General features: G+C 44.9%; 1 protein-coding gene across 1 annotated transcript in view; it reads left to right on the forward strand.

Moving 5' to 3' along the window:
- Positions 1–14384, forward strand: part of AMOTL1 (angiomotin like 1) — a 69001-nt gene that overhangs the window by 40746 nt on the left and 13871 nt on the right. Inside the window, exons 5-6 of the mRNA XM_008575591.1 lie at positions 6368–6513; positions 8823–8972. Coding sequence (XP_008573813.1) covers positions 6368–6513; positions 8823–8972 — 296 coding nt within the window. The remainder of the gene's footprint in view (positions 1–6367; positions 6514–8822; positions 8973–14384) is intronic.

A 14384-nucleotide genomic window follows, 5' to 3' on the forward strand; every position in this document is an offset into this window, starting at 1 on the left:
GGTTAGTAGTCAGGGCTGGAAGATCTGTAAAAATCAAGGCATAGTCTTTGTTTGTCTGTGTGGATCTGTTTTTCTCCCTCTTTCTTGCTGTAGACTCTCATCTACTGTTCCATACACATCTGCTGGATTCTTCATTCTGCAGATTGGCTTTCTCTGTTTCTCCGACCATGTGAAGGAACATGACCACCTAGCTTGAGCTAGGTTGCCTGTAAGTGTCAATATCACTGCCTCTCCCAGGCTCCTACTTACAAATTCCCAAATGAGAAACTCTGGATGGGCTTGGGTCAAGTGGCCCTTCAGGCTTGATCAGCTATCAAATGGGAATGGTGGGTAGGGATGGATGGGAAAGGTTTTATAATGCATACGTGGCTGATTGCAGAACTTATCCCTGTGGATGGAGGATTGTAGTAGATGGCTCTTCTAAATGGGGCACTGGCTGGGCAGATGCCATGAAAGCTGTTGTCTACTCCGTGGAGAATTCCAGTTAGGAAGCATTTGCCCCTTGCGAGCCCTCTCCCAGTGACCCTCCAGTGCTGGATGTGGTGCCTCTGCCGCCGAACACAGCGGGCCTGCGTGCTATCAGCGTCTTCTCTGGTAATGTCCTTTAAGGTCTCTTCACTCAGAGATTCCTAGAGACTGTACCCCTAGAATCAGTCTCATCAGCCGAAATGAGATTTCTAGTCATTGGCCTTTCAGAGAAGATGTGCTGGGTTGTGCCTGCCTCCTCTTTCTTGAGAAGTGCCAGGGAGATATCTTACCCTCCAGAACCAGATGCCAAAATGGGCTAGTTGTGCATTGCCATGGGAGCATTTGGGATTTAGAGCTTGAACAAAATTAGCTTGGTCTGTTTTTGTGTGTGCGCGTGTGCGTGCACGCGCGCACACACACACACACACACACACACACACTCACACACCCTAGAATAGATTTAAATCCCCCCAAATTCAGTCTGTCATGGGTCAAACCTTGGTTCCAGCTGAAAGAAGAGTGAAGAGAACACCTATCTTCTACCTACCAAGCGCCCCAGTGACTTAGTCACCCCTTGGTCAAGCTGGCAGTCACTGGATTCCTCCATCTCTCTTACTATATGGGGCTTAGGGGAAAACTCATCAAACCCCCCCCCCCCCCCATCAGGAAAGCCCTAGAAGTTAGTTTTTACTTAGAAGGGCCATGTTACAGTTTTGCTGTCCTCATGAGCTCCAGCTGTAAGTTGGAGCACTAAACTAAAAAGAGCAGTGTGGCACATGGCACCCTGGCACTCCCACTGGCAGACCCTACGCACACACCCACCCTCCGTTTTTCTTAACAGAAGTCACTAGGTCCACCCTCCTATGGTTCAGCCAGCTGTTAAGCTTAATGCTCAAATAATAATCGAAGAGAGTTTTAACAGGCTGTTCACTTTGAACCTTAGCTGGAACTGGCAAAGAAGAAGGGTAAGATGGGAAGGGAATTATTGGGTTCAGTTCTAGTCCCATCCACTTCTGCTCTTTCCTTAGGCAAGGAGACTAACCTGTGGGTAGAGGCACAAGTGAGACTACCCTGCGACTTTGTACAACTGTCATAGCTCATTTGGCTTCAGTTTTCTCATTTGCCAAGTGGAGCTGATGTGAGGATTGAGTGAGCTTCTGTTGTAAAGCGCCTGGCACAGTGCCTGAGACATGGTAACTCCCTGGGAATGTGTGTTAGCTCTTGTTATTTATCAAATATCTATTATGTGCCAAAATCCCATGGAGGGCATCTTACTGATAGTCATTTTAATACTCAGCCAACAGCCCTGCAAAATAGATCTTGTTAATTTCATTTGAGGAGATGGAGTCTCAGAGAGGTGAAGTCACAGGTCCAAGGTGAACTGGGAAGTGAAGGTGCTGGAATCAAACCAGGTTGGCCTGGCTACAAAGCCTGTGCCATCACTGTGGTCTCAAGAGTAAACAGTGTATGAGCAGACATCCTTCTGTGTAAATGGGACCAGAGCCATCAGGCTAAACAACTCCCTGCTCCACATAGCTCAGGGTAATTCATATCTACTGAGTAAACAGACCATTCTGGGCAAGAATTCCCTGTGTCAACTTGCCTGTTCTAGGAATTTTCAGTATATACATCGGAGCCCAACCAAAACTTCAGCATGAGACTTGTCTTTTTTGAGATCCATCCCTAAAGACTTAGCTAATAATAAACTGAAGGGACCTTCCTATGAGGTGGTTTCACCCACAGGAGTCTCCCTTGGTATCTCCCAAAGGATGACTTTTCAGAATAAGTCTGATATACCTCAGAGTCTCCACATCTCCAAAGAGTTGGGGAGCTTAGCTACCAAACCTTGTAGGCGCACTGCCTTGATGCCCGCTCCGCCTCACCCCCTGGCCTACATGAGATGTCATCTCTGTGTTCTCATAGCACCCCATGCATGCATGCATCTGTTAGAGCAACTTGTCATGTTGCCTTCACCTATGTCCTTGCCTTTCTTCCACTACGTCCTACTCACTTTGTAGCCCCAGAATTTATCGCACTTCCTGGAACAACAATAATAATCACAGTGTTATCATAGTTGACATTTACTGGGTGCTTACTATATGCATTTTGAAGTAGGTACTGATCCTTACTTTAAAAGCAAAGTAAGCTGTGATCCTTACTTTAAAAGCAAAGAAACTGAGGCACAAAGAGGTTCATTTACTTCCAAAGTCACAAAACCATAAGTGGAAGAGTAGAGTTGGTTATGAACCCAGGCAGTTTGATTCTAGAACCATGCTTTTAGCCAGTGCTCTGTGATGCCTCCATGTAGTAGATGCTTAATTAATATTTGTAAGTGGATACACCTGTGAATGTAATCGCTGTGTTTTGAGAAATATATGAGCCATGACATACTTAAATGTGTACAATAATGAGCTATGTTGTAATGAGGCTCTTCTGTTATTCTGAAGTTTATCTGTATGCTTGCCGGTGCAGGAGAGGCAGTATGGGGCCATGTTTGTGAACATGTATTAGGTACAAACGCAACTGCTGCCTCTCCCACTGATGAACGACATTTCCGTGGGCAAAATACTACTTACCCTTTCTTAATGTCTTTTTCCTCAACTGGAAAATAGGATTGATAATGGTGCCTACTACATATAGTAAACTTGGAATAAAAGAAATAATAAAAAAGGAATAATTAAAGGGAATAATATAAGTAACCATTCCCTGAACACAGTACTCCTTCAACAAATGTGGGCAGATATTGTTATTATTGCTGTTGTCATGAACATCGTTTTCAAAACTTTACAATTGAAAGCACTACTTCCTATTAGTGAATGAGGAGTTCTGAGCCAGTGTGAGCGATACTAAACGATACTACTGCAGCCTGAAGTCTAAAGTCACCAAACTCAGGACAGAAATGTTTTGACCCATAAATTTCAGCGGTCTGTGAAGTATTCCAGAGCCAATAGAGCCTTCATCCAATATCCACATCTTTGTCCCCTAGTGTACACTGTGGGGTTATGGAGCTCAGGCAGATGAGGGACCTGGGAGCCATTAGATGAGTATCTGGCTTCTAAGCAAGCAGTGGGTACAGGGGTAGGGTGGACAGTGTGTACCAGAAGCTGTTAGATCATGAGGACACTGAATACCCAATAACTAACAAGGGCTACAATTTATTGTTCAGTTGGCATTGAACTTGGCACACAACAGATACTCATTTGTTTATTTAGCAATATTATCGAGCCAGGCACTCTTTTCAGTCCAGGTAATCAATAATGACCAAGACAGATAAAGTCCTGAATACTCAGGTCCTTTTAAACTTCATATGCATCGTCTCCATTAACAGAGTCATCCCAGCCACTCTGTGCTGTAGATGTTACCATTTCAATTTGATAGATAGGGAGCTGAAGCCTGTAGAGGTTAAATACCTTGCCTGAGGCCTCATAATTAGAAAGTGATGAGCCTAGGATTTGAATCCAGGTCTTTCTGATGCTAAAGTGCATTCTTTAGCCACAGTATGATACTGCCTGTCAAGGAAATAGAAAATGCTGGGATCCTCTGTGAGTGTGTGTGTGTGTTTGTGTGTGTATATGTTGGAGGGAAGGGGCATTTGTTAATTCAGAACTCTAATCTAAATAGCTGTCATTATGACATAGCGATCATTGTGATCATCAATTTGCAAAACACAAGAAGCTTTGGTTGTAGCTTTGAGTCTTGAGCTCAGTCTCTCATTTTACTGCTTCTAATCAAAATTGATGTCTACTTGGCTACCCTCAACAAAGAGAAGAACTTTTATGCCTAGGTTGATTTCTGCTCTGAAATCCAGTGGTTTATTCCCTGACATGCCTGCCTAGTAACTCCTGGGTGCCCTCCGGAGCCTAGATGAAGCCAGCGGGCACCGTGACAATGGAGATGTTGTCCAAACGCAGGGAGCTGGTACTCAAGCATCAGTGACTTTGCACAGAAAGAGTAAAGTGCTGTGGTCCATTCAGAGCTGTGGATGGTGGGGCCCAGAGCTCATGGGCTGCTGCTGATGCATTTGTTTTAGGCCTCTTATATGCCCATTTCCATGGGCTGGGAAGGAAGTTTTAGAGGCAGCATTTCGAATTCCACTGAAAGAGAAAAAGGGAGGGCAGTTGGTTATTGCAGTGGGGCATAAAAAGCCCCCAAATAATGCTCTCTTGTGGGCCTCATGTTGTTTGCAGGGAATGCCCTCGTTTCTAGGAAGCACAGCCACTACTTAGCTTTACAAGTGTGCTCATTCAGTCTGTCTGTTCAGATGCTGTTCCATTGCCCTCTGATCTCATCGATGTAATTTCACAGTACGAGAGTAGTGCAGTCAAACGGGAAAGGTGTTGTAGTGGGACGACATCAGGAGACCCGGTTTCCAGCCTGGCTCTGCTTCAGCTGGCCATGGGACCTTGGACAAGGGCCTTTGCTCATCTGGGCTTTCCCTTCCTCACCCATAGAGCAAAGGGGGTAGAAATGAATGTTGATATTTCCTGCGATTCCTGCTAGCTCTGAAGTTGTGTTTGTTACCTGATATCTGCAGCCTTACATAGCCTTTTTAATTTTCATGCCTTGTATTCAAAAACCACATTTTCTGCTCCTCGAGTGCAGCATTGTTTCTATTGCTTCAGAGCTCGTGGCGCTGGTCCTTAACGTCTGATAACTATTTGTTAAATTAATGAATGACTATAGGAGGAAATAATGAATGCAACCACCGAAAACAGGCTGGTGTCGTTTCTAGACTTGGGATCTCTGTGTTTCAGTGTGGGTTGCTACGATAATTGAGATAACTGCTATGAAGCATTCTAATGGTGTCGTCACATAAAAATCAACTTCTGCCTACTCTTGTCACTGCTGCTGTTGTAATTATGCCCTTCATTTTCTATAAGCCACAGAATAGTGTGCACGTGGTTTTGTAACCGCCTTTTTGGAATAATGAAGATTATTTTTCATGTCACTCATATTCTTTAATTTTAGTAGTCACATCCTATCCTATTGTAGAGTTTACAGTAGTAATGATTTAATCAGTCCCTTACCATTCATTACACATTAAGATTGTTCAAGCCTCTCCATATTATAAACAACATGTCTAAATGTTCTCATTTATTTTAAAAAGAAAATGAATCACTTTTGTAACAGGAAAAATGTTTTGTACAGGAAGTTATCATCGCACGACATTATCAACCCTGCCTGCTTAAGCTAAAACAGCAGAGAAGTCTGTATAGGAGGGTGGGTAGCAGTGGCAGGGGCACACCAGCCTTGGCTCCCCACATGCAAAAAAAGACAGTGATCACCATCAGTTACATTGTGCTTGAATGACAGGAAAGCAGTTTTCCTAAATCCAAAGAATTGTCCCTTTCTGCTCCTGACCAGGACTAGGAGAAAATATGGGGTCAGGTCATATGGGAAGAGGATCCAGCTGGAGATTGGAGTCCTGAGCTTGATGCTTCCCTCTGCTGACTGGCCTCAGACAAAGAGCTTACATCTCTGGACCTTGGTTTATTTTTCTGTGAATGACACTGTAAATATCGCCTGCCCTTGCATCACAGGCTTGGAAGATGGAAGCTGGGGATGTTGGGAGCATAAAACTGAATAGGTACAATATTAATTTGAAGCATTAAAGTTGATGTTATAGAGAGGTGAGTTATTGAGAACAAGGGGTCACTAGTTGTTTGTGTACTATTCATCTGTGGAACTGTGACCTGGAATGTATCTTGAATTAACAGTTGGTTTTTGAGAAAATCCTTACCTTACATACCACCAATATTGTGAGGGAGCAAAAGCAGTAATTCAATCCTCCACTATGTGCATGCTTTTTTATTTTTAATCCTTGCCAGATGTAGACTGGCAGTGAGCCCAGAGGGTGAGCACTTTCTGACAGAGGTAGTTTTGTTTGTCTCCCTTCTAGACAAAGAATTCTTGAAGGAAAAGGAGAAGTTAGAGATGGAGCTAGTGGCAGTGCGGACTGCAAGTGAGGACCATCGGAGACACATTGAGATTCTGGACCAGGCTTTGAGCAACGCCCAGGCCAGGGTCATCAAGCTGGAAGAGGAGGTGAGACCAGGCTGGGGGGTCGGGGTCGGGTGGGGCCAGAGCCAGAGGGCTCCACTTCCTTTTCCTAAGCCAGATACTTTAACCAGAGCCAATAAAAATGAATAAGAACAGAGCCTGTTCATCACAGAGCCAAGCAAAGTATGCAAGGCACACGTGACTACTGTCAGCAGAGAGTTCACACTCAGCCTGAAGCCCATTGGTTGGTAGGTGTCCAGGGCAGGAAATAAATGGAAGGACTATAAACCACTGGTGCCTGTGGAGAAAACAGACTTAACAATTTTTTAAAAATAGTTCAATTGCTTTGTCTTTAGGATCTCAATGGCGTAGAAAAAGGCAAAAGTCTTCTACTAGCGGTGGGATGGGGTGGTGTTTGGCCGATCTGTCTCCACTTTCCAGAAGTTGGTTGAGCCATGCAGGGACCCCCCAACCCAGGAAATCCTGGCTCCATGGCCTTGAGCAAGTCACTTAACCTTTTCAGTGCTCAGTTTTCTTATCTCTTAAATGGACATAATGAAGGACTTTACCTCTTACTGTTATTGGGAGGATTAAATGAGATACTACATATAAAGCACAGTGCTTGGCGTGATAGTGCTCTGAAAATGTTGGCTGATATAATTACTGTTATTAACCATCCTCATCACTACATACACCTTGCTAGATATAAGGTTGATAGAAAGGTAAAGGAGACAGATCCGTGCCTTCCAGGATCTTGCAGTTGCTTGGGGGATAATATTTATTTAATTATTTGACAAAAACTTATTAAATGTCTACTGGATGCCTGACACTGTTCCGTGCATTAGGGACACACTGCCCAGTAAGGACCAAAATAAGTATTGTGTCACTTATATTCTAGTGGCTACACACTCAGAAAACTGTATACAGTGGAGGACATGGCAAGTGGTGTATGAATGGTGCACACAAAATATGTGTGATGAAGCTTCTAAGAAGCACAGGAACCTGCATTTAGTAGGTACTCAAAAGTTTTTTAAATTGAATCAATCAGTCGAGAGCACAGTGAATGAAAGGACCAGATGAAAACTGACCCCAAGAACACGTGTAGAAAAATCTCTAAAGTTGTTTCCTCCTTGAAAGGTTAGAGGCACCTCCATTTATTCAGTTGCTTCGTAGAGGACAGGATATTGGCATAGCTTATGGTAGTGCTGCCTGCTAAGTCAGAAACTTCACTTAGCAGCAAGCTCTTAAATCACTAGCATGTTCCAGCCTGCCAGTGTAATCACAGGTTGAACTCAGGATTCAATCACCCACAAGGCATTCCAGGTGCAGAATGACTGGAAATGGCATCTGGTGTCCTCTCACCCAGGACCAGATCAAGCAAATGCCTCAGCATGATTTTGGGCACTAGGCAATTCCCAGAAAGTTAGAAATGTGCTTGGGGTTTATGAACATGGGCCAAATCCTATCTGGAAGAAAACAAAGTCTGAGGGTAAGAGTTTGAGATTGTTGGTCATGATTCTAAGTCCATACCTGATGTGACATTGCCATGAATCATTTTAACCTTAACGTTCATCTCCTCAGTTACTGTGTTGTTTGAGTGTTCATTATGCCCTTCCTGTCTCTTCAGGGCTGTCACCTACTCATCTATAAAGGACTCTGAAATCTTTAGGAGAAAGTCACTCCATAAATATCTGTAATAAGAAGTTTTTATATTTATTCACACATACACAAATGGGCACACATGCATGTATGCCTGCATTCGTAATTTCTCTATGATAAAAGTAATTTATATTTATTATAGAAAATGTGAAAAATACAGAAAAGAATAAAGAAAAAGTTACTATTCTGCCATACAGATAAACCTGGTTAGTGTTTTAAGTATTTTCTTCCAGTCTTTTTCTTTCATGGATAGATAAATTCCAAACAGACAGACATAGTTGTGATAATGCTGTATATAATTTTTGATTCTGGATTTTTAATTTAACATTGTAGAATAAGTATTTTTTCATGATTTTAAAAACTTTTTATTAACTTCATTTCCAATGCTTGCAAATGCTATAATTATTATGCAATAACTAAGCACTGAGGTCAAAGCTGTGCAAATTACCAAAAGCAGGTGTCCTGGGAGGGGCTTCAGTGCCAAACATCCTAGCCATTTTAGGTGTAACTGATGGCCTTTTTATGTAAATCTTTTCTAAACTGGGACACCTGAGTGAGAGGAGGAGGATGGTACATGTACCTGTAGTTTAAATAGCATCTCCAGTAGTTTAAATAGTTATCTGACCCCCACTCCACCCCTGCTTTGAGAATCGCTGGTCTAAATTCTGTGCTCTTTTTCACTCTTCTCCACTCAGTTAAGAGAGAAGCAAGCATACGTGGAGAAAGTGGAGAAGCTGCAGCAGGCCCTGACCCAGCTGCAGTCTGCATGTGAGAAGCGAGAGCAGATGGAGCGGAGGCTGCGGACCTGGCTGGAGAGAGAGCTGGATGCACTGCGAGCCCAGCAGGTGAGGGGCTGCGGGTGGCCAGCAGATAGGTTAGACACGCCCACTCAGCAAACACATGGAGCACTTGCTGCAGGCCAGCACTGTGATCTGCACAGAGGATCCAGAGGGAAATGAGAACTCCCTGTCCCCAGAAAACCCACACAGCAACCAGAGGAGGAGCCAGGCAGTCCACTCACTGGGAGTGACAAATGTCCTCACAAAGAACGCAGTCACTGACTTGGGGCTGGGGGGAAGGGAATGCGGCTTTAGATGACTTCACAGAGGAGGACATTTGAGTTGGACATTGAAAGATGAGTGTGTTGGGCATTCAGGGGCAAGAACATCAGAGACAGAGGAAGAACACGTGTAAAGGAGAGGGCTGGGAAACAGTGCATCAAGGGCAGCTGGGCGCAGCTAGCCTGGGGAGGGTGCCCAGTGTGGTAGCTGGTGAGGAGGCAAAGGCCAGTTTGTGGAGCATGTTTGGTCAGTTGAGAGATTGGGCTTTGCCCTGTAATCAACAGAGAGCCAATAATTGGAGGTGGTTAAGCTGGAGAGGAATGTGGTGCAAAGGATCGGGAGAATTTAGAAGGTGGTTGTTGAATGAAGCCAGGGAGGCCAGTCTGAAAGCCGTGAGTGTAGTCTAGTGGGTAGTGACAGTGGGGCTCCATGGAGGACTTGAAGGTAAGAGCTAGTCAGGTGATGCATTAGTGGGACACGATGAGCAGTAAGTTTTCAGAAGAGAAGCAGAGGAAGGAGTTCAGGGCCATCCCTAGAAAACAGTACTGACCATGAGCTCCTTCTACCTGTCCTTCCCAGCTGGTAACAGCTGGTAATGTCACTCTGCTATGAATAAACACAAAGAGTGAAACACCCCAGCATAGAGTTCATGCGCACCCTGGCAGAGAGGAAAGTACTGCAAGAAAGCTCCATCACAGGCTAGTCAAAGCCTGTTGGCTCCAGATGAGCCTGGGCTTTTCCCTCATCAGCCAACGTGGTGGGCAAAGCCCTTTTTGCTGCTGATGAAGGGTGTGTTCTCAACTGGGATACCAGGGAAACACAAGGCAGGGCTCCATGGAATTATCGACTGCATAGGGCATAGTGGTTGTGGTCAAAACACTTGAAAGTGTGCACTCAGGCAGCTCAGCCCTCTCGCATGGCAGGACCATGCAGTTCCCTCTGGGTGTGTGCAGTTGGCTGGAGAAAGAGGCATTAGTGAGATTGCCCAGAAAGTTAAGAAACCCACCCCAGCCTCCTACCACCTTGGCTTGGCTGATAGCCCATAAGGAAGGGCGGCTCTGTCTCTGGAATTCTGATACTTGTAGCATGTGCCACATACCGTTGCACTTGAGTTACACCCTTTACCTGTTCTCTGTTGCTCGGTTATTGAGATCTTAACCTCCCCAACTTGAGGGCAGGGCTTCCTTGGTACTGGGTACAGAGCTGGCACATGGTAGACACTTACGAGTCTTTGGCTGACAAAATGGGCACGTCTCAATTCTTAGAGCAAAAAAGAATATTCTTTTCCAGTTAACGTGCCATCCAGACCCTGCAATTAGATTACTTATCCTTGGCTCTTCTATTTTGAATGCTGTGAAACTAAACTCTGTTACCCTTGTTGTACGTCAAGAAGAAGAAACATAAAGTCAGGATTATTTGAAAAATACCTTAATTGCCACAGAGGACAGTTCATTGTGTGCACCCTCAGACCCAGGCACACCCTCCACATTATTCCCTCAGACCAGCAAAAACAATATTCCAACCGTGCGTAAAGGCTGCCGACAGATTTAGGTGCACCAGTCGGGGGGGACATTTCAGAATCGAAGCTCTCTGGGGAAATGACTCTGCTTTCATTCCGGGTTTGTCTTTGGGAGCTGATGGCAGATCCCCAGCTATGCGTGGCTGAGGTGAGCCTGAAGGGGGGAGTTAAACAGAACTCGATGCTCAGCATCTCTTTGAAAATAACATTATAGTTAGGCTTTTGAATGAAAATATTAGTCTGTCTCCTGTGACATAAGATATACTCAGATTTTTCTGTTGCTCTTGCCTACTCATTAAAAAGATAAGTATTGTTTTTTATTTTTTCCTTTTTTTGTCTTTTTTTTGTGTGTGTGTGACCGGTAAGGGGATCGCAACCCTTGGCTTGGTGTCGTCCACACCGCGCTCAGCCAGTGAGCGCACCGGCCATCCTTACATAGGATCTGAACCCTCGGCGGGAGCGCCGCTGCACTCCCAAGTGCCGCACTCTCCCGAGTGTGCCATGGGGCCAGCCCTTTATTTTTTCCTTTAATACTTCTTTATTTTCTTATTTTACCACTGATCATACATTTTTCTATAACCAGAAAAGTTAAAAATGTTATTATGAAAAAACCCACCAGAAAAACCTTGAGTTTTCTCTAGTTCCACGTGGCAGATACTGTAAAGGTTAAAGTCTGGTTAAATTCACATTGGGAGCCCGTGGATGAGTGTGAGGGCAGCTCTGCCGACCCTCACCAGGGATGACTCGGAGTCCCTCAGGAACACAGGGTCATCTGGGAAACTCAGCCTTTTGGGGAAAGGGTATCCAGGGGCCTCCCTGATCTCCTGCTCACGCACGCTTGTGCAGCTCATGCGTGTGCCTGCCGCAGATGTGGGCAGCCTCGGGAGAGGCTTCTGCAGTCCATGCCGCACCCTCGTCCTTCACTCCCTGTGTCAGTGAGGCATTTATCTGACCCCTTTAGAAAGCATACTGAGGTCACACTGTAACAAAGCCCCAGTCATCTCCACCCTCAACAAAACAGTAGGGCCAACCACACTGCCTTGCCACTTCCCTTAGGGCATTATTCCACAGGGACCTTTGGGAGGGTGGTTTACAGTGCTTGTTGAATCAGCACCCCACACAAGGGCTATGCCCTCAGACTTACTCCAGGACACAGCTGAGCCTCTCCACCTGGCCCCGTCTAACAACACAGCCCCTGAGTGAGCTCCACCTATTCCTTCGAGGTGCCCTGGCCCCTTCCAGAAGGGTGGGTACACTGGGGATGAGCAGAGTGGCATGGAATCATGTTTGATTCATAGTATGTGCTCCAGGGTTAGGACCGGCCAGGGTGAATCCTGCGTCCTCCTGCCAGAAAAGTAGCCTTGGGTAAGTAATCTTTCTGAGTCTCAACTTCCTTATCTATAAAATAAAAGCTTCCTTGCCTTGTCTCATACTTGTGACTACAAATAAGAGGATCTGCCCCAAGTGCGTATCACAGTGCCTTGCACTGAGCAATTGATTAGGAAAGAATCACTCTTATTGCTGTTCTTACTGCCACCATTACCGTCAGTCATTGGAAGGCTTAGGTCATTCTTGATACCTTCTCCCAAATTCCTCCCTTGCCCCAGCTTTTTCAGTCCGATTGAAAAAAGGGTGACAGTGTGGCTGATCGAAGAGGGAAGGGAGAAAGATAGGTCAGGACAATGGGACTAGTAGGAAAGAGAAGCTCTCAATGAACAGCCTGTTCTTATAAGTAATGTCTCCTCTACCGTGGGGGGTGAGCAGTACCTCAGCATCATTAGAAACTGCAAAGGAAGAGAAAGAGAGGGAAAGATTAAAAAGGGAGGGGAACTTACATGTTTAAGAACTCACAATTTAATCTTTTTTACAAAGAGTTCAAAGTAATTTTCATGTGTTACTTCCACAGTAGTCCTATAAGGCAGAAGGGAGAAGGTGAAGAGGAAAATAAGGCACAGGAAAGTGAGGGGACCAACCAAGTCGTGTAGCTAATTAAGACATTCCTCCCATGTGAACACGTTAATGGCAAAGGTTTTTGTTCATTGTTGTATCCTCAGTACATGGTACGTGCTCAGTAAATATTTGTTGACTAGCTGAATAGCAGCAAAAGCTGTCCTGCCTGACCCTTAATCCATTTTTCTGGTTAGCATACTTATTCATTAGGCTGTGCTGTCTCTATATGCTTGAATGTTGAAATTCATGGATTTATTTAAATAACTCTTAAGGACCTGAATGAGGGGGTCTATGAAGAGTTGTCATGATCTCATCTTAGGTCAAGAGGATTCTGCAAAAATAAGCTAGCTTAGATGGTAACAGAAGGGATTTAGATAGAAACTGACAAGCATAGATGCCAGCTTGGTGAGGCTGTGGCAGCTTTTTCTTGGAAAGTTTCTAAAAATAGGGGGCCTTCTGATCTCGGTGGACTCGTTCATTTGTCCTCCTGCCTGAGTCTGGGTGCCTGGCCAGATGGGGTCAGTGATCTCCTGTACAGGTCAGGTGGGGACAGGTATGTGCCTTCCCCTCTCTTCTTACTTACTTGTTGGTCACTGGCAAGCTACTACTTCCTAGAATAATTTATATTCGTAGCTTTAAGAAATTGAATAGAAACATATGGTTTACAAAAAGCCCATGGGCTCATTTGTTCTCTTCTCTCTGGTGGGATTAGATTCCATCAGTACAGCTCAAATGCCCAGCTGTTGCTCTAGGCAATTCCCCAATCCTTTTCTTAATCTAGGGCATGATGTGGATCTGGATGAAGAGTTCGGATACCTCTCACCTTGCAACCAGCTCTGTATTTAAATTTTCCAGTCACTGGAAAACATGAGGAGAATGTGCATCCCAGGACATAGAATAACTGGGATGAAATTATTCTCCCCTCTGTTATGCAGCAACCTGGCTCATGCTCGGTCTGGGCCCCTGACCCCGATTTCCCGAGATGACCTGTCTCCGCCACTGGTCTGTAGTTAGAACTTCTTCAAAACCACCTTGTCCTCTATGTCATGCTCTTTGGAGGAAATAGTATACCTGAGTTAAAAGGAAAAAAATCTGTTATGTGAATATCCTTAGCTTGTGAGCAGTCCAGATAACCACCACTTTATTTCCTCATGCTGACACAGATGAAAAGAGAAGGCTAAGAAACAAGCTTGCCTCACATTAGAGTCTTCCACTTCTGTGTACATTATCTAATTTCAGTCTCATTCTCATGCCTGTAAGAGGGGTAGGTATGAGGACCTCCTTTCCCAGATGAGAGCATTGCAGCTAGGACAGCATGCGTGTTAGGGCATTTCCCTCCCACCTCCTGTGCCTTTCCATTTATCTCCCAGCCTCAAGGGAAGCATACAACTGGAATCACTTCCTTGAGTTCTGGAGAAAGTGCCCTAGACCAGTAGGCCTAGACTTAACACCTTTTCTTACTTTTGGTATAAATTAACTGCAAGGCACTGGACCAGCTCCTTCTTGTCATGCAAAGACCGTGAGCTGTGGAGCCACACAGACCCAGGTTGGAATCCTGACCTTACTACTGATTAGCTGAGGGATATCAAACCATTAATTTACCACTCAGAGGCTTAGTTTCTCAACTATAAAACTGGGATAATGTTGTCCGTTTTACAGAGCTCTGTGAGAATTAAATGAGACAGGAATTTGAGGGTGGGGTGGTGTGGCGCTCAGATCCACTGAGT

The sequence above is a fragment of the Galeopterus variegatus genome, unplaced genomic scaffold (genome assembly GCF_000696425.1).
Source record: "Galeopterus variegatus unplaced genomic scaffold, G_variegatus-3.0.2 Scaffold1213, whole genome shotgun sequence".
In the NCBI taxonomy this organism is placed as follows: Eukaryota; Metazoa; Chordata; class Mammalia; order Dermoptera; family Cynocephalidae; genus Galeopterus; species Galeopterus variegatus.